The 21,977-nt window shown below is 38.1% G+C and overlaps 1 protein-coding gene across 5 annotated transcripts in view; it reads right to left on the bottom strand.

Moving 5' to 3' along the window:
* rtkna (rhotekin a) overlaps window positions 1–21,977 on the bottom strand; it is an 82,779-nt gene that overhangs the window by 8,159 nt on the left and 52,643 nt on the right. For all 5 annotated transcript variants that reach the window (XM_084415242.1, XM_084415239.1, XM_084415240.1 and 2 more), the window contains exons 2-7: window positions 7,799–7,998; window positions 5,752–5,813; window positions 4,015–4,068; window positions 3,192–3,309; window positions 1,044–1,268; window positions 504–598 (exon numbers count right to left, since the gene is read on the bottom strand). In XM_084415242.1, the coding sequence (XP_084271368.1) occupies window positions 504–598; window positions 1,044–1,268; window positions 3,192–3,309; window positions 4,015–4,068; window positions 5,752–5,813; window positions 7,799–7,998 (754 nt within the window). The remainder of the gene's footprint in view (window positions 1–503; window positions 599–1,043; window positions 1,269–3,191; window positions 3,310–4,014; window positions 4,069–5,751; window positions 5,814–7,798; window positions 7,999–21,977) is intronic.

Below are 21,977 nucleotides of genomic sequence, written 5' to 3'. Positions count from 1 at the left end.
ACCAACTATTCGTGTTCCTGCTGCACCTCCAGAAGAACTGAAGTGAGTGTAACGTTTTATTAACCTTTATATTCATATTTATATTAATCTTTGCAAATCGCTTGCTGCACGCTTCACGATGAATGCGGCTGTTTACACTCAGGGTACATTACGACATGTTTTCTATGTATGACGATCTCAATATAATTCATAATCCCACGTTTATAATGAACAACGTGTTATTGTTATTGTGTTGCAAACGGTGTACGCACAGAAAAGAGGGGCGGGGTGAGCAAAGCTCATTATCATTTAAAGACACATGCACTTAAACGGCGTGCTGAAAACAGAGCTGTTTTTGACCAGGTAAAATGAGTGTTTTCTTTCTTACAATACTAATGAGAATTTTTAATTAAAGTATATTACAAACTTTTAATTTAGACCCTAAAAAATCATATTAGCTTGTACAAAAATGGCATTATATGACCCCTTTAAAAAGGCAGTGGTAGAAAGAGTTGGCAGCTCACCGTTTCCTGTGATGGTGAGGTCATGTGTGCGGAAGCTGTCCTGGACGTGAGAGAGATTGAGGGTCGTGTGAGCCAAAAGATGATATTTGGGCCCCCTGTAAACACATGAAAATAGGGAATATGCAAATATATTTAAACTAGGACTATCAAATACAAACGTAATTGAATTAATAACATGATAGGCTGATGAAGTAATTAATTGTGAATAAATAACATGAATAAATTACATTTTAAAAGATATTAAAATAGCAATGTTATTTAATTTTTTTAAATAATATTTCACAGTATTACTGTTTTTACTGTATTTTTGATCAGATAAATGCAGCCTTGGAGAGCATAAGAGACATTCAAAAACATTTTTTAAAAAATCGACCCGACCCCAAAATATTGAACAGTATTGTCTTATCATTCAGTCTATCACTGGCCTACATTTCACAGCAATCCTTTTTGTGTTTTGGTTCAGGCAGCAGCATTGTGTGTGTGTGTGTGTGTGTGTGTGTGTGTGTGTGTGTGTGTGTGTGTGTGTGTACACACACTTACGGTACAGAGGGCACAGGCAGCAGGATTGTCGCTCCTCCTCCATTGCTGGTGGGACTGCAGGCTCCAGGCTCCAAGCCTGCCTTCATTTTCTTTCCCGTTGACCTGCCTAGAGATGAGCTCAGCTTGCTGGCCAGTTTTCTCGGTGTGCTGCCTGCTGAGTAGTCCTCCTCTGAACAACAGCTATACAGCTCTACACGCAGCTCGAACCCAGGCTTGGCCTCATTACTGCATACAGGAAACAGCATTAATAAAGCACATGTACGTCATATTATTACACACATTTGATATCAATAGGGTGCAAATTTACATTTACATATACAGTAGTATACATTACCGTAAAAAAAAAGTTTGGGATCAGTAAGAGTTTTTTTTTTTATAAAGAAATGAATACTTTTATTTAGCAAGGACGCATTAAATTGATCAAAAGTGACAGTAAAGACATTTATAATGTTACAATACATTTCCATTAAATGCTGTTCTTTTGAACCTTCTATTCATCAAAAAAGCCTGGAGGAATATTATATCCAAAAAAACATAAGCAGCACAACTGTTTTCAACACTGAATGATAAGAAATGTTTTTGATCAATTTTTCCAATCACCATATTAGAATGATTTCTCAAAGATCATGTGACACTGAAGACTGAAGTAATGATGCTGAAAATTCAGCTTTACCATCACAGCAATAAATGACATTTCATTTTTTTACTAATAATACTTCACAATTTTACTGTATTTTGGAACAAATAAATACAGCCTTGGTGAGCATAACAGACTTCTTTCAAGATTTTTTAAATCTTACCAACCCCAAACTTTTGAACAGTAGCAGTACTTACAACTTCTGAATGAAATGATCTAGTAAAGTTTAACACATTCTATGCAGTTTAAATCTGTGCTTTTTACTAAAGAGGCCTTTACTCTATCTGAGCAAACATTAACCAACAGGAACATATGCTCCAAAGGAGCTTCTAATGGATAGAAGTGGATATGGATATCTAATGGATAATGGATATCTAATGGATATTTTTTATTATTAAAAAATGCTTGGTCTTTAATTACTATGTACTAGCATTTAAATATACATTTGAATCATTTGATAAAGTGCACTTATTGTGTACTTATGTGTTTTTACATTGTACTTATATTTTAAAATAACTGCATGTAATTATAGCTATAATGCATTTCTGTACTTACATCTTTAAATCACACTGTTATGCCTTCCCTTTCAACTTAAAGGGTTAGTTTACCAAAAAATGAAGAAATTGTCATCAATTACTCACTCTCATGTCATTCCAAACCCATAAGACTTTTTCATCTTTGAAAAACAAATGAAGATATTTTAAATGAAACCTGAGCGCTTAGAAGAGAGCCTGAGAATTTAGCCTTTTATTTCACACATAAATATTGATCAGAGCACATAAAAGACTTTTTAAGAACAAACCTCTTGCTGAAGCTTAAACGTGCTATGTAACACATAAGAACGAACCTCACTGGTTCTTGCGGAAGCTCAAAAGTGCTGTGTAACACTAGACTGAACCTCATTGGTTCTCGCAAGTCAAGCGAACATGCTTGAGCTTCCACTTACCACAACTGATGTGTGAGTTGATGAATGTTTATATGTGAATAAAAGCCTAAATTCAATCTGTTCATCATAAAGTGATCGTGTCTTTTCAGTAAATTTGGACTAAACTACTCAAATCATATGGATTAGTTTTACGATCTCCTTATGAAACCATCAAAGTGGTAATTGCGTAGACTGTTAATGGAGGGACAGAAAGCTCTCAGATTTCTATAAAATATCTTCATTTGTGTTCCCGAAGATGAACAAAAGTCCTACGGATTTGGAACGATATAAGGGTGAGTAAATGATGACAGAATTTTTGGGTGAACTTAACCCTTTAACCCACACTTAAACCTACCCATACCAGTGAACCTGTCCCTAACCTCATATCCCACCTCAATAGTAGCAAATGTGTTTTGCAATACAACAAGAACACATGAACACATGTTTTATGTAAGTGCATAGTAGTTAAAGACACCTAATATACAGTTTACAGTTTATACAGACTATGAACATTAAAAGGTTGCACAAAGATTAAACACCTTATGGGTTAAATAAATGTCCAATTAAACAAAACATGCACACTCACAAGACAATTGTGTTGTCAAAGCAAATGTCTGTCAGCGTCCGGTCCACCATCACCATGTCTGTGTCAAAGATCTCACCACCCAACTGCAGCAGACAGAACACAGCACACCGATGCAGCTCTGAAGAAAGAAACAAAGACATTTGCTTTACATGATTTCTACTTAGAAGTCCCACCTGTTGTAATGTCTTCTCCAATGTAGCTGCAGGTTTGGCCCAGTGCCTATAAAATCCCCCAAAGCAACCCTGTTCATTCAGGAAACACTTACTCCTGCACCTGTGTGTGTGCTGTCCTGCTTTTTTCCTGCTTAGGGCAAAATTTGTATCTGTGTAATTTTTTTTTCCCTGTACAAATTATAGAACATGAATAATTGTGGCACAACCAGTCCTAAACGTTCTTGCCTTAATCATGTTGATGGCTTTTAAAATATATGATCCTATTAACAGGATAAAGCACATATAAAAGCTTTCCCATGAGAGAATAACACATGCATGTGGGTTCCTGTGTCACGTTTATCAACATAATGTCACCTCTGTCAGCTGCTCTAAGCACCTTAGGCAAAACTACATTAGTCACTGTTGTCTGGAAAATGTTTCCTATGCCAGTAATAATATTCTGTTTACCCAGAGGGCTTTGCTGGGCCTGAACGCTTCATAAATAAATGTGTTTTTCGTTATCGTGGTAATGCATATACTGAATGCACAATGTACCACAGCAGTATTCCCTATTGTTAGTGTGTGTGATATTCAATGGGTTATTAAACAACACCCAGTGTTATGTGTTAAGTGTTATGCATATCAAAGAGAAGAGGAAAAACAGATGTTACCTCCTTTATTCTTAAAATACTCTGTGTCTTTCCACATAAGAGGTATCCGGAGATCTGCAAAACAGAGGAGTCAGAAAGGTCAGAGAGAAACACACAAGGTTATAACACACACACACAGTGTCACTCACAGCTGCGAGCAACCATTGCTGGCTGTCACTCCATGTAAATCAACAGAAAAATACATTCGAAACACACATCTGGTATTTTATGCCATGCTGCCTTTATCATACTGGCCCACCCACCACATCAAGACCACATTCATCGCTCAAGCCCAGCTGGATGTGCCTCTCTATCAAGATCTGTGTAATCAAGCTTGTTGATAACAGCAGAACTTCATTCAATTAATAGGAAGAGGCTGTTAGGGAACAATTAATAGGATACTGACTGCAGATGATGGACAGCAGAAAACAAAAGAGAGGCTGCATGTAGGAATTATAGATTGTATGTGCGTGGGATGAACTAAATAACAGTCTGGATGCATTGGTGTGATGGAATAATGGCACATGAACAGGAATCCCACACAGATTCTGCAGCTGCAGAAAGTGAAGCAGATTTCTGCTGAACAGGAATGCTCGTCATTGTTAAAATTTTGCAAATGCCTCACCCTTTTTGTGTGTTTATTAAATATTTCATCTAATTTGATAATGGGTACTATACGGTTATCCGGACCACACCTGACCACACCCGCTCTTGGTTGGTCGTAACCCCAGTGACGGGTAGGTTTATGGGCGGGGTTGGGGTAGGTCATCACATGTGGTCCGGATAACCGTATAGTACCTGATAATGTGTTTAGCTACCAATAAAACCATTGGACACAATTTTCAAAATCAGCAGATTCTGTCAGTGACTACATATGAGAGTGGTTTACAGCAGCGTGCATGTGACTGAAGTGAGGGTATAAGGTCCTCTATAATAACCCTCTTCATGATGACGTAATAATTACAGCATTTACTGAGTATCACCCCAACAGGTCTCTCACTGTAGATCTTAAACACAAATTGCCATGGGTGCAGCCAAGGAGTTTGAACTGGGAGTTAATAGCACTGGGTGTTAAGAGGGGGGTTGGTCCCTCTAAAAGATCCAGACAGTGAGGAGGGGAGGACGACTCGTAAAAGAAGACCCACAGCAGACTGAGACACAGGCGCTGATATATAAAACAGCAGGGGTGTGATTTAGTGCTCAGGCACCCGTATAAACAGACTGGTTTGCATGATTTACACACAATACACAAATTAAAAAAAAACAGAGAATGTTATATACACCACCATTCAGTTTGGGGTTGTAAGTCTCTTATGCTCACCAAAGCACTAAAAATACACTAAAACATTCCTATTGTGAAATATTATTACAATTTAAAATACATGTTTTCTATTTTAATATGTTTTAAAATGTAATTTATTCCTGTGATGCAAAGCAACATTTTAGCATCATTCCTCCAGTCTACAGAGAATGAATGAATGAATGAATGATTGAATGAATGAATGAATGAATGAATGAATGAATGAGTGAGTGATGAATTTTCAGGATTCATTGATGAATAGAAAGTAAAAAAAACAACAACATTTATTTGAAATACAAATCTTTTGTAAAATTATAAATGTCTTAACTGTTTTGATTTATTGTGGCACTTTTGAAGTGTCCTTGCTGAATAAAATCTTACACTACCCCAAACTTTTAAACGGTAGTGTATATTTTTAAAACAGTCACGGCGGCCTGAATTATTTTCTGCGAACATACCTGAAATGGCTACTTTGCCTTTACATGGGGATCGGTCATCCATTGGACCTGCATCAGAAGACCTGAACACAAACACTCAATAAGACACAAACCACAATGTGTGAAGTGCTTCAAACCAGTTATAATTAAAGCTGAAGTGTGTGTCACCAAATGGAGTTGTAAAAATACTAACCATTTCCTGAGCACTTCCCCTGTCTGCCATTGGTTAGTTCATACTATTGATTGAGCCAATGTTGTGGTGTCATGTTGGTTGATATGCTCAAATAAATAAAGCAATGTACTGACATCCATACATAAGGTCAAGACAACAGGCGTATTGGCCAGTGCAACGAGTTCTTTAACCTACAAATGCTTTAATTACAGTTACATAAACTGGGATACGAAAAAAAAAAATATTGCAATATTACACACTTCAGCTTTTAAACATTTTCTAAACATAGCTTAATTTTTGTGTTTATGTGGTGTGTCTGGAGCCAACCACGTGACTAAAAAGACAACATTGTAGTAATTGCCTTAAATTGACAGTTAACACTTTGACACTAGCTTTACAGTGACGATCCTGATAAAGAGGCTGAGATTACCCCTGTAAAATGGACAACACTCACCACATTAAACTCTTTCTGACCTCAACACTATTTTCTGCAGTCATGTGCTTTGTGGTTGACCGATTATTTCTACTTTGAGTCAATACATTCAGAAATACATTCAGCTATTTTTAGTAAGACAGCGTATAAGCATGTGATTTGTGTATGTTGAAGTACTTATGGTCAGTAGTACCATAACAACAGTAACTACAGTAGTCAGTGTAGTTGTCAGTTATGCATATTTTGATCAAACTTCATAATTACTGGTGCTAACAGTATAATAAAAAATACTTAACCTAAGAAAAACTGGCCTATTATTTGATTTACCTTTTTTAAAACACCACAAATATCAAAGCCACCCAGACATTCCACATCTAATTTAGTTTAACCAAACTTTGTTAAAGGTGCACGATGTGACGTTTTTTGTTCAAAATTAAAACTTTGTCTCATCATATCTGTAAATAGAGAAAAGTTGCTCCAGCTACTACGCTACTATGCATGTAGAAGTGGCAAAGTTAGTCACAATGAGCGAGAAAGGTTGACATGGAGCATGCTAAATCTCAAACCTCCGGGGGAAAAAAACAGAACAGAGGAGCTTCTGTTTGCTTACATAAGCCGCTTTCCGACCAAGTAGTTACAGCAACTTAGTTATAGGAACTGTCCACTTCTAACCAGTTCTATAAACTTCTCTCCCCCAAACTTGGTTTTGCTGTGTGCGTTCGCACTGGCCAAGTGGCCATAGGAACTGGTAGGAGGGGTAAGGGAGTGACGCAAGCACGGTGACTTTTATTTTGACGGAGCGACGGACCTTTATTTTGATGGCGCTGAGAACGCCAGAGCAAACAATGCTCGCATTCTCTGTGTTCATTAGTTAGCGATCTGTCTAACAGTACTGTTTAACATGTTATTAGATAGAATTGTTATAAAAAGTACACAGTATATGAAAAAAAAAGTTATTAGCCTATGGCGTGTGGTTGATGTCCAGTGTTGCTAACTGAGCAGAAATACATAATCATGTTTGACTTGGTCCCCTCAAAGTTGCGTTGGATTTTCTCTTCAGCATAAAGGTTTAGAGGCCCATCTATCACTGTTTTCCATGTTTGTATCTAGTTTCTGGAGTAAATATATAGGCTATAATCTGTGTGTTTACATATAGCTGTTTTAAAAATGGCAGGTGCTGGTGTTTTGTGTGCGTTCGGTCATCAGCGTACACTAACGTCACGGGTAGTTCCTATAGTGCTGGTTTAGACCCTACTCTGAAGTAGGAGCTAAATTAGTTCCTCCAAATGGAGTTCCTAGAACTAAAGTCGTTCCTAGTCGGCGTGTTCGCACCGCAGGAACATACGGGTACTTTAGCCAATAGTTCTAGGAACTGTGTAAAGGTTCCCCCGGTCGGAAAGCGGCTATAGTGTACCTTTAAGTTGAACCAAACTGAAGTACATTCATCATAAGTGAGCTCTGACCTGCGTGCGATCCGCTGCATGACCTGCGCCTCCTTCATGCGCTGCAGCTCTGACATGTAGGCCATGATGCGGGCGTTGCAGGTGAGGAGGCTCTTGGAGGCCTCCAGCGCTTGGTCCCTCTGAGAACATGCAGCCAGCAGCTTACACGCACCCTCACGCATACGGATCTCATAGTCGATCTTCTTCTGGATGTCACTGTCCTGGAAAAAAAAAACAGAGGCTCATGTCAGGTTTACTGCTGCCTAGTTGTACAAATTACGATGTATAAAATGGTTCACCCAAATGGATGATAGAGGTTAATCTCATACAATAAACTGAGACATGTTGACCATAAACACTACGAAACGTAAACGTGCAATTGGTACTTTGTCAAGAAATTTCATGATCTGAACATTAGAAATGACTTTCATCAGTGTAACCTAATGCTCTCAGGGTTGTTCAGTAAGATTGCACAATGTTGACTTGAATAAAACTAGTAACCACATGAACATTTGTAGGTTGCCTGCCATGTCTCTGGGGCCTTGAGATGATTTATGAGGAGTCAAACAAGACAGTCTTCAAAAGAAAAAACACGCAAGGAATCCCAACATAAACACAAACATGTCATTGCCTTTTTTCCCTGCTTCACTTTACTGATAAATACTTACAATCATATGTGTGTAATCATATATGTGTGTGTGTACATATATATATACAATCTTAGGCCATAAATGATCTCTATTTTAAGCCAAAATATCCAATGGTGCAGCAAAGAGGACACACTCCAGTCACATGACCTCTGTAATGGACTGCTCCAGCTCGCTGTGTGTCTCCATGCAGTGAAGTATGAAATTGAATATGGGGGGTTAACAAGCTGGAAGAGATGCTCTGGCCTCTTGACTTCAGTTTAGCCTCAAACAACCAGACACCAGGACACTAAATCATTTACACATGAATAGAGAGTGGCAAACTGTCTGGATGTGGTGCCATATCTAGCATGTGAGCTTGAGCAGTGCATCTTTTGGGGAAGATGTGAGTGAGCCGAGGCTGGATTATGCAGGGCAGGAATAAAAGAAATAGGGATGAAGATGGAAAAAAAGGAGGTGCTTAGGGAGGAAAGGAGAAAGAAAGGAGAGATGGGTGTGACTGAGAATTTCAAGGGGGGGGGGGAGTATAACCTACTGTTATTCAAATTAACTCTGCAATGGGATTTAGCATTAAATCTATTGTGAAATGAATGAGGCAGAGAAAGTGACAACAAAGCATGAGTGAGATAAAACAAGTCCATTTTAACCCTTATCGATCATATACCTTGAAAACAAGACTAGTTTAATTTGACAAGTGAAAATGAGGCTGTGAGGGACAGATGTATTTTTTACAGTGTTTGGTTGCCTAAATGATCGATGACTGGTGAGACCATATTAAACTAACTGTACTTTCATCCATCAAGGCTTATTTTGTTTGTGTAAATCTAAAGATTTTGTCTATTCTGACAAAACAAGATAAGCAATGAAAACCACCTCCTTTGGTCACTTTTCTATCTTTACATTTTTCTCAAGTGACATAATCCAGACCTTCTTATGCTTTGCCCTTCTGCCTTACAGTGGGGCTTATGTTACCATGGCAACAGGACCCTCGTTTTGTGTGCAGATTTCAGAAGCTCATTAAGGTCTAACCAGGCCTCAATTAAGACAGCTCCTTCTTTTGGTTCCCCTTTCAAGTCAAAACCGGATTTGCTGTACAGTTTACCGCATTGGATCATACAGTAACAGCCAAAAGATGGGCTAGATGAGCGTCAAAAGCAAGAGCTCCTCTTTGTACACAGAGACAAGTACATAAACTGTAGAACAGAGCTGACCACCAACAGCATTCAAAACACTGTCAGGGTGAGAAAAAGCATATGATGGACACGTTTAAGAAAAAGAAATCCATTGAAACTTTGCATGTGATAGTGTGGCGTCACACCAGTTTTGCTTTTAGTGTGAAAACAGCCTTTTGCTGGAAACGTGCCAAATCTCAACTGGTTAGGACAGTGTTTGAAAAAGATCCAATATTGACTTCGTATAGTTTAACAGTAGTAGTAGTAAAAACTCTAGTAATTATGGTATTTTGTAACAAAAATGGTAAGCAACATCATTTAATGTCAAGCAAAACATTGTCATTAGCTATGTTTCCATCCACCTATTTTTATGTGCATTTTCATCATTCGCATTAAAAAAAAAAACGCTGAATGGAAACGCCAAAATGCACATAAATTCAAAAAATGCGCATAAAAACGCATGCGCTTAATTGAGTCGGATAAACTTTTTATCTGGTAAAAAAAACTTGCACATAAACTGGAATGATGGAAATACATTAACCAAATCAATTCCCCGATGCGCATCAAAAAAGACATCTGACTTCGCGATGGGACGGTATTACTGGAGCAAACAGCAGACAGATCTCGTCTGAAATGCTGTTTTGGCCATTCTGATATGCCTGAGCAAAGTCTGTCATCAAAGTGGTCCAGTAATACCTCCCAGAACTGTCTTACACGACTGCGTTCCCAAACAGCAGCATCAGCCTCCGAAAGCAAGACAACTTTATTGTGTTTCATCTGCACGCTCTGAGAGGCAAGTCATTTCTTATATACAAAATAGCGTGGTCCTTATCAAGTCCAATTTTTTTTTTGTGCAAAATGTTAGTGTCTTAACCTCTTAAACTGTTCCTTTTAACTTCAAAATTAGAAATGTGCAAAAATGTTGACCAAAAAAAATTATATTTAGAGGTAGCTCAATCATGTGGAAGATTGCCTATGCTAAGCTGTGCGGCGTTATTGTGATATGCAAGTAATATTAAAAGTTGCTGCAAATGAACTACATTTTATTGAAATCAGAGCAACACTGACATGACAACAATGACAACAATCTCAAAAAAAGCACAAAGTTTTCAACAATCCCTCATTTCTGATGCTCAGCAGCCAGTGTTGACTTTTTGCAGTCTGGATAGATCCGTCGGTGATCTTCCACCACATGAAGGAGAAACTGCAATTGTTCTTCAGAGTGTGTGAGATAGCCATTGTATTCTTGAATCAGAGCCACTCCTCTCTCAGCGTGATCATTGACTACTTTCATTGCATGTATGGTTGCCTGTGCCTCCTGATAATCTGCTTGATTCGGCCAAAGTTCCGGGTCAATTTCAAGGAACGTAATGTAATTTTTTAAACCAAAAAAATGTGCTCTAAACCCAAACAATAACCAAGGTGATCATCAATAGAAATATGTATTGATTCCACCAGGAAAGGTAAATCTGCTAAACCGGGTCATGGATGGATTCATTTGGATTTAGTTTCTACAATAAGTAAACTGAGATATGTATCTAAAATACATATTTAGGAATATATGGTGCATTAGATGCTTTTATGGAGATTTTTTTTTGGAATTTTACTAGCCAGGTACAATACCAATTCAAATGATCTATTTTTACGAAAATCATCAAAATCTCAGAAAGTTTAAAGCTATTGAGCTACCAGTAATTATTATGTTACTGCCATAAAAGTTGGCATGCTGTATTTTCTTATATAAAGGAACAATTTAAAGGGTTAAGAGCATGACAATTGGAGACTTTAAAAATAAGGACCACCCTAATACAAAATTATTTTATACAGTGGCTTCTCCTACTGCAGCAAATTCCATTTTTCTTAGTGATATTTAGCATCAGTTTATCAGGAAGTGATGATTTTGTCCTCTTCGGCTCACTGGATGGAAACGCTGCTTCATTCGAATATGTTTTATGCGATATTCCAATTTTGCGCACAAGTTAAATTTGCAACTTTGGATGGAAACATAACTATTGACAGTGGGTATGTAAATTTTCAATTGATTTATGAATTAACCAGGAAACAAGTGCTCCATATCAGATTGCCTAATAATGGATTTTGAGTTTGTGCCAAAGCATTATAAGTGATGATGGGCATCTTTGAAATATTTTGAAAAACATTATTATGTTGATTTTTATTTTGTATTGACACACTATTATATATTATATAGTACTGATTTAACTGCACTGACTATCGGATGAGGACAAAACTTGAGCTGAATTGAGCACACACTACTGTCTTCATCTGAAAAAACAATTGCAACATCGATACCGCTATTGAACTGAACTGAATCAACATTGATCTGACTCAAACTGCATGAAAAACGATATTATTGTCATTATATTTGATGAAGTTTGCATAATTAATTCTGTTACTTTCCTGTTTATTATTGTGAAGCTGCTTTGAAACAATCTGAACTGTATAAAGCTCTATAAAAATAAAAGGTGACTTGACTACCCTGCAGGAAAATCCAGCATGAATTCCATGTTTATGCTGGTTAGAGCTGGTATAGTGCAAGTCTAGCTGGTGGACAAGGATTGTCATGCTGTTCTCAATCACTCAAGCTTCCCATTCTGGATTTTTCATTAGGGTAGATTTGATTAATGTATGAAGAAAGGTAAAAAAAAAAGAAAAAAAAAAAAGTGTAACTGCTTGTTTTATTTGTTTCACAGTTTTCAACATTGATTCTAATAAGAAATGTTTCTTGAGCAGCAAATCAACATTTTAGAATGATTTCTGAAGGATTATGTGACACTGAAGACGGGAGTAATGATGCTTTGAATAAATTACATTTTACAATACATTCAAATACATTGACTGCTGAATATTGTTGGTGAGCATAAGAGACTTTTTTCAAAAAGATTACAAAAATCGTACCCACACAAACTTCTGAATGGTAGTGTAAGTACTTCAAATAAACACTTATGTTAGCACTGCAGGAATAAGTGTCTAGTAAATATACAACCACATGCCACAAAGACCCTTCAAACACATTTTCAGGGTTGCCAAGTGCCGCCTACCCTGTGACAGGTGCCAGGGCAGAGCAGCACGGCAGGCGGTGTGTATGTGTGTGTGTTTTTGTGTGCCAGTCGTCAGAGTAAGTGTGAGCGATAGTGGCGGGCTGGCAGCAGAAGATGTGAAAGAGCAAGGGAGAAAGGGAGGAGCGAAGAGAAGAGAAGAGGAGGGAGGAGAGTACAGCGAGCACTCTGTTTCCCGGTAATGAAGCGTGAGTGTTGAAAATGAACCCAGATGGGAATAATTGAGGGAGATGGAATCTCCAGAAAGATAGAGGACACAAGAAAAAGTGTGAAAAAACTAATGAGTCTGTAATTACAGTGACAAACGCCTTGCATGTTAATATCTGCCAGGCTTCAGAGACCCCCGAAAACCCTACAGCTACAGGACCGCCAAGAAAATGATCAGTTTATTGCTCTGAGAAGTGCAAACTACTTGGACTTAGTAATTGCTAATAATTACACAATGAAGCTGGTCCTGTTCTCAAAGCACTCAAACCCCCGGCAGATGCGAGACATGTATAACGTGGCGATGCGACCGCAGGAGGGAAATCGGAAGTACATTTTTTTCAGAGGCAGGGGACATGAGTCATGGGAAATGACTACGGTCTTTAGAGGATAGGCTATCAATTTGAAGTCTTTCCCCCTGAAAATACCTTAAATAATGAATGTGAACTAATGGCTTTATAATGTCAAATGAGAGAATGTAAACAGAGGAACCAGCCACATGGAGCCAGATAATGAGATCTAAAGCACATTACTACGCCAGTCCATGTTTGCAGCTTGATTCACTCCAGCCCAAATGTTTATAAAGACATTTTCACACTTGAAAAACTCATTTAAAGTTTATTTTAAACCCTTTTTTAACATCATGCTAGGTTAATTTAGTCCATGTTAGCATTTTATACACTTAAAAGAATAGTTCATACATGTTAGGTTAGCATTTCACATTGTAGCTACATTTACATGCCCCAAATAATCCATCTTGACTGATATTTCAATCGGATTGAAAGGAGTGGTGTAGACCTGAAATAATCCAATCCACAGTAAAAAAAAAAATTAAGCATGTAAATGCTTGTATCCGACTATTTTCTCAATCGGATTCAAAACTACCTTGCGCACATGCGCCGTGCCATCACATTTTATGTCTTACGAGCATGTGTATGTTAATTTACATCTTGCGAATTTGTCTTATGAACTAAATATTTACTAAATATTTGATCATAAAAAAATATATATCTTCTGATAAATATGTCATTGAAGGGTTAGTTCACCTAAAAGTGAAAATGCTGTCAGTAATTACTCACCCTCATGTTGTTCCAACCCCGTAAGACTTTTGTTCATCTTCGGAACACAAATTAAGATATTTTCGATGAAAATATCGAATTTCAGTAGTTATTTTTATTTGTTTTTTGCGTACAAAAAGTATTCTCGTCGCTTGATAAACTTAAGGTTGAGCCACTGTAGTCACTTGGACTATTTTAACGATGTCTTCACTAACTTTTCTGGGCCGGCAGTTGCAATTACCTAGCAGCCTATGAAGGAGTGAACCAGCTTTCAGGTTTCATCCAAAATATCTTAATTTGTGTTCCGAAGATGAACAAAAGTCTTACAGAGTTGGAACGACATGAGCGTAAGTAATTACTGACGGAATTTTTATTTTTGGGTGAACTAACCCTTTAATGACAAAAATTCACGGTAACTCCGGTGACAGTACCTCAGTGCTTTTCTCCAGGTCTTGGCACTGTGCATGCTCTGAAGTTGTGTTCAGAATAGAAGTAATGCACATTTAAACGAATATGTGAATTGAACTGTAACATTTAGTTCATATAAACAGAACTTTCAAAATCTAACACTGGATTGGATTCATTGATGTAAATCAGTGCATGTAAACATAATGTTCATCCAATTAGCTCTATACAGTGCCTCGTACCCCAGGGTTAAAAACGGTGCTAACCCTCTTTTAACATTACAACTGTGAAATGCTGCTTAAGCCTGGGTTAAAAGTGGATGTAATCTGCACATTAAAACAGTGTTAAGATTAGTGTGAAAAGCCCATTAGTGTTATGAAGAGCTGACACACGTGGCAATTACCAAATTGCTTTTAAAAGTAATTTTGCTACCATTTTGTCATTAGCCATTGTGAATTAATCCAGCCAACCATATAACGATGTTAAGTTAATAGGCCCTCTGGGGTTATAGTTGCATGAAGTGACGTCTTGCAGGACATTTCTCTCTGGGATAATGCTCTTATCCGCTTGTTTGTTTTGTCTTGTTTTGCCTACTCTGTTTCTCACGCTGAGGCTAAATCTTAAACTTTGACCTCTCTCCTATTACCAGCAAAGATATCAGAGTTCACACTGTTGCAACATGATAGAAAATGCACCTTGCTAATGTATGTTAGCAATTAGCTGCACTGATGTGTCATTTATAATGAGGAACTCTTTGTCAACAGTAATTATATAAAAGTTTCCTTTGGTAAATTAACTTTTTAGATCACTTTAGACAACCATATATACACTTTCTGATGAAGCCGGTTGACCAAAGAAAGTCAAAGTTTGCATCTCAGAGGATATTTTGCTCTTCTCAGAGGATTCAAATGCTGTGAAGTCATTTCCTGTCATGAAAACTTGGCTGCAGTCATCTGTGTGAAGCTCTCCTGACTGACAGCAGCAGCTGTAACTCCTGAACTGCAAGGCTAAAGAGAAATATGAAATGAAATCTTCTGACCAACTTAAAGCACAGTATGACCTGGATCACTTTTGCTTACAGCTGCTTAAATAGGTGCGAACTTAAGAAGCACTGGAAAATGGCCAACTATGTTACCCACAGGCCTGAAAAAACACAGGAAATGATCACCTTTAGCACTAAGGGAGATTATAGAATAAGTGAAAAGAGTGGTATTCAATTCTTCAGCTACTTTAACAATTTGCTTTTCACTAAAAGTCAAAAGTTCGCACCACACTAATTAATGTGCTCTTCTGCATTTCCGAACCTTGACTTTCTCACACAGTAAAGAGAAAATATGGTGACACCCAAAGGCAAAACAGCAATTGAAAAGGCCAAATCACTGACCACACCCACAGACACACTGGGTTTCACTGACCGAGGCCAGTCAGCCTCCAATCAGTCAACCACAAATATGCACCCGCCTTCCCCATCCGTTCCACCCAATCTCAGCTCTCCTCTTTTTGTTCTTGTGGTTCAATCCAGCGTTGCGGACAGTACTGGACTTTCCCATTGATAGTTGATACGAGTGTAGATGTAGAGGAATGAGCTTGGGAAGGAGACACGTGGGGTTGGAAGGGACAAAAAGGGACACTGGTGACTGAGTAAAGTTTTGGTGATTCAGTTTTCTGAAGGGCAAATCCTTCTGCATAAGCAAAGATATTCAGTTACATAAAAGATAAGTCATACTAACAACAAGTCGAGACTCGAGACTTAAGCTTACAATAGATGACATACTGTAAGCGTATCCAGATATCTAGCTAGCCTTCCAAACCAGTATTATCCATACAGACCATTTATAATATCTCTGTTTTGTTATTATAAATACATTTTATATGTAATGCTTTTATGTTATTGTGTAATTCATGAAAAACAAACTATTAATATTATTATATTAATTAAAAATATAAATAGTATTAATACACAATTTTATCCTCTTCACCAAATAATTTTTAGTAATAGTCTAAAAAATTGTCACTGTTTTGTTATTTAAAATATATTAACATATTTTAATGATTTTATTTCATTGTGTAATTCTTAATATATATCAACACCACTACCATTCAAAAGTTTAGGGTCAGTCATTTTTAAAGCGTTTATTCAGCAAAGACACAATCAATAATTGAAAGTAAAAAGTAAAGACTTTGGAAAGATTTTTGATCAAAAATCAGTAATATTGTGTAGCATGGTCACAATTAAAACTATTACTGATTTTTTTATAAAAAAATTCTGCCTTGGTAAGCATAAGAGAGTTTTCAAAACATTAAAAGAAAAAATCTTACAGACCCTCAATTTTGGAACAACATATAAAATTCCAAAAATAGCAATGTGATCAAAATGCATGTAGTAGCTATAGTATACTCCCTCAAAATAACCCTAATTTTCTACATTTACAACAGGAAAACAAGCTCTAAAAATCTTCAGATAAACACCTAGTGACTATTGACACAAATAATAGACTCTAGAGGCTGAAGAGTCAAATTTCTATGGTTTGGATTTCACGGCAAAGCTGCTATGGGCAGGGTTCAGTTGACCTGCGTGAACCCTTTCATCCAGTTCAGAACGCTACCTAAATACTGAAGAAATACTGCCAGAGGAAGCTCAATCACTTGCAATGACTCGAAGGAAAATAACAGCTTCAACAGGCCAGTTGTACTCCAGACACACAGTTTTCACCCTGTTAGCACTGCGCAGGCCAAAATGGAATCCTATTTAAGCTGCACAGCAATACACAAGTCTCATTATTAGCACACAATGGGCCATTTGAGATGGTGTTGTGTATGTGTGTGTGAGGGCCGTCAAAAATGCACAGTGTGTGACTATTGCTCTCCAGCCAGTTGTTCCCACACAAAGGCGAGAAGCCTTCCAGCACAGCTGGTTTTGGACAACTGAAAAAAAGGGTGTGTGTAAATGTGTGTTTGGGAAAAAGAGGTGTCTGTGTGTGTTGGAGAGAGTTGCACAGGCTGAGACAGAAAAAAGAAGGGGTGTGAGCATACATGTGCATGCTTGAGCTGTGAACTTTGACAATACACAGCCCACATCTGTGATGGAAAATATATTTTTTAAATTGTGTAGGTGTGTGTGCTATCTGGGAATCAGCACCAGCAACGGCAGATGCGTGTGTTTTGAGCCTATAGTATAACCTCACTTAACCTGCTTATGCAAAGCCAAAGAATCACAACTTGACTTATAGATCTTGTCTTAACCAGAATCAGTAATGTTTTACGCATATTCTGATGAGTAAAAAGTCTGTTTGTAATTGTCTAAATGAAATGAACGGCTTTATGTAATCAGAGAATCACTGAAATTAGTTTGTGAACTGAATGGAGTTGAATTAGAAAAACCTTCATCTTAAAGCAGCACTCAGTAGCTTCGGGATTTCTTCGCTGTATTCTCGCTTTTTGCTCGCAGGTTTCTCTCTAGAGCTCCCCCCACAGCTTCGGAATAGATATTTGACAACACTGTTGTAAAAACTCTTTGGTGATTCTCAGACACCAGAGGCTAGTAGATCAACGACATCAAAGCAGATGGGACATTCTTTAAAACGTCTTCTTCATTCGGGTTCGAACAGCGTGAGGGAGCGCAATAATGACAGTATTTGAGCAGATTTCTTTTGGCCGTAAAGCAATTGTTTACATCGCGAGACCTGATATCACGCGAGACTTCCTGCCGCGGCGGCCGGCGGCCCGCCGTCTCAAAGTTGCAATTGCGAATTTTCCGCTCACGGGTACCAGGGGGGTGCGAAACGACCACCATTCAACCCGAAATAAGTAATATAACCATTCCAATGACTCCGAAGCTGTTCAGTTAAGGTAAAAAAGTTACTTAGTTCACCTTTAACATCAATCAGCAATATGACAAAATTGCAAGCAAGACTGATAATCCATAATCACAGATTTTATTCTAATAGATCTCAGCATAACTAAAAAAATATATACTCACAACAGACATTTCCCCAATAATTAAAACTGTATTAATTTCTAAGACTTTTCCAGGCCTGGAAATAAATATTTTGACCCTCCCTAATATTTCTAGTATATCCATGACCGTAATAATTATAATGCATTAATTATAGTAGATAAAACATACAACTTAAAAAAAGGAGTTAAACCATTAGCCATGGAACCATACACTCTGCTTTAACCACTGACATGAATCAAATGGATTTGCTCAGTATTCACTGTATATTGTACAAAAACATGGGCAAACCATCCACAGGCACACAGATTCTCTCCAGGGATCCTCCATTTGCGACAGCCACTGATCCTCTCTCCACACCCAAACACAGCATGTTCACCTCAGGCCTGACACTCGCTGCCCTTCTTCAGTCAGGTAACGTCCCGGCTCTAGAGATCCCTGCTAAACCCCTTACAGGCTCAGTTTCTGGGCTAGTGGAGGTAAAAGGTGTGTGGGGGGTCTGCATGCTTCAGTGACACACTTAGGGCTGATCTATATTCCCTTATGGCTGTTAATCTCAGACTCTGATGCTGTTGAAGGCCGTGTGTGGGACTGGTCTCTAATCAGCTCAAGCCAGCTAATTGGCATTAAGCACCTCTGGCTGCTCTAAGTATAGAGCCGTAATAAAAAGTGGAAGCAGTGACCTTGGAGGACCAGTTTAGGTATCAGGTTTACACCAGATAAACACTAATGTAGATGCGTTTAGCTACAGTATACAAACTGTGTATTCAAACTGAATTTTATTACAATATGTACACTATTCTATACTTCTGCATTACTTTACGAGTCACGACTGGCCAGGAGAAAAAAAGTGATCACTGATCCTTAAGGGGCGGTCACACTACAAGTTTCATTCCATTGACTTCCATTCATACGCATGCAAATTTTCGCATTTCACTGCGTTCCAAAGTTTAAGTTTGGTGAACTCTGACCTGTGAATTCGCATCACATGAAGACGTGTGACCAGTAGAAGATCGATACATCCTTTTGGCTGAATTAAAAGAATGATATTTTTGCAGTAAAGTCTAGATTGCATATTTTTTACATTTCGAGTGTATTGCTATTTGTTATATATTGAATTAATGTTAATAAAAAAGATGCAGCAGAGCGTGACGTCATATCACGACCTTTGCAGTGTCTGAAGAAATTTTACATGGTCAAAGTCTAGTGTGACCCTGGCTTTAGGCGTAAACAGTCTATTTCGCTACTGTACCTTTAAAACTTCTTTATATAACCCACATCTGTTATGGCTGTAAAGTTTGCACAGTTTATTAACTGAATACTAAATAGGTGTTGATACTGATGATAGGTGCTCATGGTTCAGAAATCAATACCATGATTATGGTGTGGACTAGAAAGAGTTCTTTGTGTTGTGAATGACTATACGTGTACATACACTGAACTCTTATTTAAAAATAGCAAGTAAAATCTTGTTTTGTTCTTGTTCCATGACATGTCCCCTTTAAATGTCAGCTCTTGCCGTGAACGTACTGCATTAAAATGCAACAGAGCTCAGCTTTTATTCTCCTTCACACTGATTTGACTTTGATGAATGCCTGAGATGCATGATTGCAGATGTATATGATTCTGTATGACTTGACCTCACTTTCCGTTACGGTACATTAACTATGCATGTAGCAGCTTTTGGTAGATAAAGGTACGTATGAAGCTATTAGATCATAGTGTTTACACCATAGATGTAGAAGGCAATCCAGATCAACAATAACTGACAAACAGATTAACTATAGGTGGTGCACTAAAATGATCTAATTTATTGACCCCACCAAGAGGTCACATTTGGCTGGTTAGCATGACCCTGTTTACGCCTGCTTTAAAGGGGTCATATAATGCCATTTTTGTACAAGCTAATATGATTCTTTAGGGTCTAAATTAAAAGTTTGTAATATACTTTAATTAAAAATTCTCATTAGTATTGTAAGAAAACACTAATTTTACCTGGTCAAAAACAGCTCTGTTTTCAGCACGCCATTTAAGTGCATGTGTCTTTAAATGATAATGAGCTTTGCTCACCCCGCCCCTCTGTTCTGTGGGCGTTTTGCCACAACAACACACGTGGAGTTTTGCCTTGACAACAGTTGAGTGTAACGTTATATTTTGAAGAATGGCAGCGGGAGTCTCTGAGGACACTTTGCAACCGTATCAATTTGAACCGGAGTTGGAAAACAGGACGTTTCTGAATGGTTGGTTAACGTAATGTCACTTTGATCTATCTTTGTGTGTGCTGGCAGGGTAGAGTAGTGAGATACGAACGCTATGCGTTTACTGATGTATACGTTAGTTCATTGAAAGATTGATGTTACAGCTAATGGTCATGAAAAACTTTTTTCCGGTAAATGTAGGCTCGTCAGTGATGCGTAACGTTATCTATGCAGTGTTAGGTACAACTGTCAGGGCTGAAGCACTAACATTTTACTAATCTGTTTAAAAAATAACCAGTCTGTGAGACTATGACAGTCATTAGGCACATAAACAACACATACTCAGACAGGAGCTAATACCTTTTTTAATGTTCTCGTTTATAAAGCAGTCTGGTGAAATGATTCGCGCAAACATGAAAGCATTGCTGCTGCGCGGACTATGATGACAGACAGCTCGCTCACGAGTGAGGACGGGTCTGTGTTGAAACGCTGCTGTCAATCAACAATCGTGGGAGGGGTTTGATCTCAACGGCTTGATTTGAGAGAGGGGAAAACATATAAGGAGATAAAAAAAAAAAACACTGGATGGATTTTTATCATTTTATGATGGTTGTGTACAGGCACTGCCAACACACATTTCAGTACAATCAACTTGCAAAAGTGCATGTACCATTATATGACCCCTTTAAGACTGCACACTCTGTGGGTATTTTTCTCCATTGAGAGTAAGGGATAGTCACAGGTCATTTACAGCTCAGCTGATGATCAAAAACAAATGTGCCCAGAACTGAACACCCATAAGCTAAAGACAGCAGATTTCAAATCGCGTAGTTCCAGATTATTGCAGCTGCTACATTTTTCCAGATATTATAGACATCCTTGGACCTCCAAAATGACCAACAAACTTAATGTATGGCTCCACAAATCAGCAGTGCCAGGAGTTTATTACTGTAATCACCTTAACCCCCCCTCCCCCTCCTCCTCCCCCTCCTCCCCTCTCTGTGTGTGTGCTTTTTTGTTGAACATTTTCTCAGACTGTGTGCAACTGAGCTGTTGTGCCTCATTAAGATTAAGTGTGAGAGTAAGGGTGTGTGTGCACATAGAGAGCTTGAACAGCAGAAAGACCCCCTGTAGAATCAACATCAGTCTGCTTTGTACACTCACAGTTGCTGCTCTTTGCGGCTAAAAGAGAAGTTCAAGCTTCAACTCATTCACTAAGATAATGTAATTTTGCATTTGATGCTAAAAGCAAGTGTTGTGACAAAGCAGTGAAGCCCTTTGTTATGGTTTTCCCAATACACTATTACTATTGACTCATTAATTAATGCATAAACGCAGCTGTGTGACTGGTGTACCTTATGACAGAGCTCTTCATTAGCATGTCTATTAAAGTGCAGGTCTGCAAGCGGGATTAACTGCTCTGACCCTGCTGAGCACACAAACTCGGCTGGCATGAGCCCACCTGACCAGAGAAAGATGGATGA

The sequence above is a fragment of the Rutilus rutilus genome (genome assembly GCF_951802725.1).
Source record: "Rutilus rutilus genome assembly, chromosome: 7".
Classification (NCBI taxonomy): Eukaryota; Metazoa; Chordata; class Actinopteri; order Cypriniformes; family Leuciscidae; genus Rutilus; species Rutilus rutilus.
Note: the sequence above shows the minus strand (reverse complement) of the source record. Positions and strands in the feature narration are given on the sequence as shown.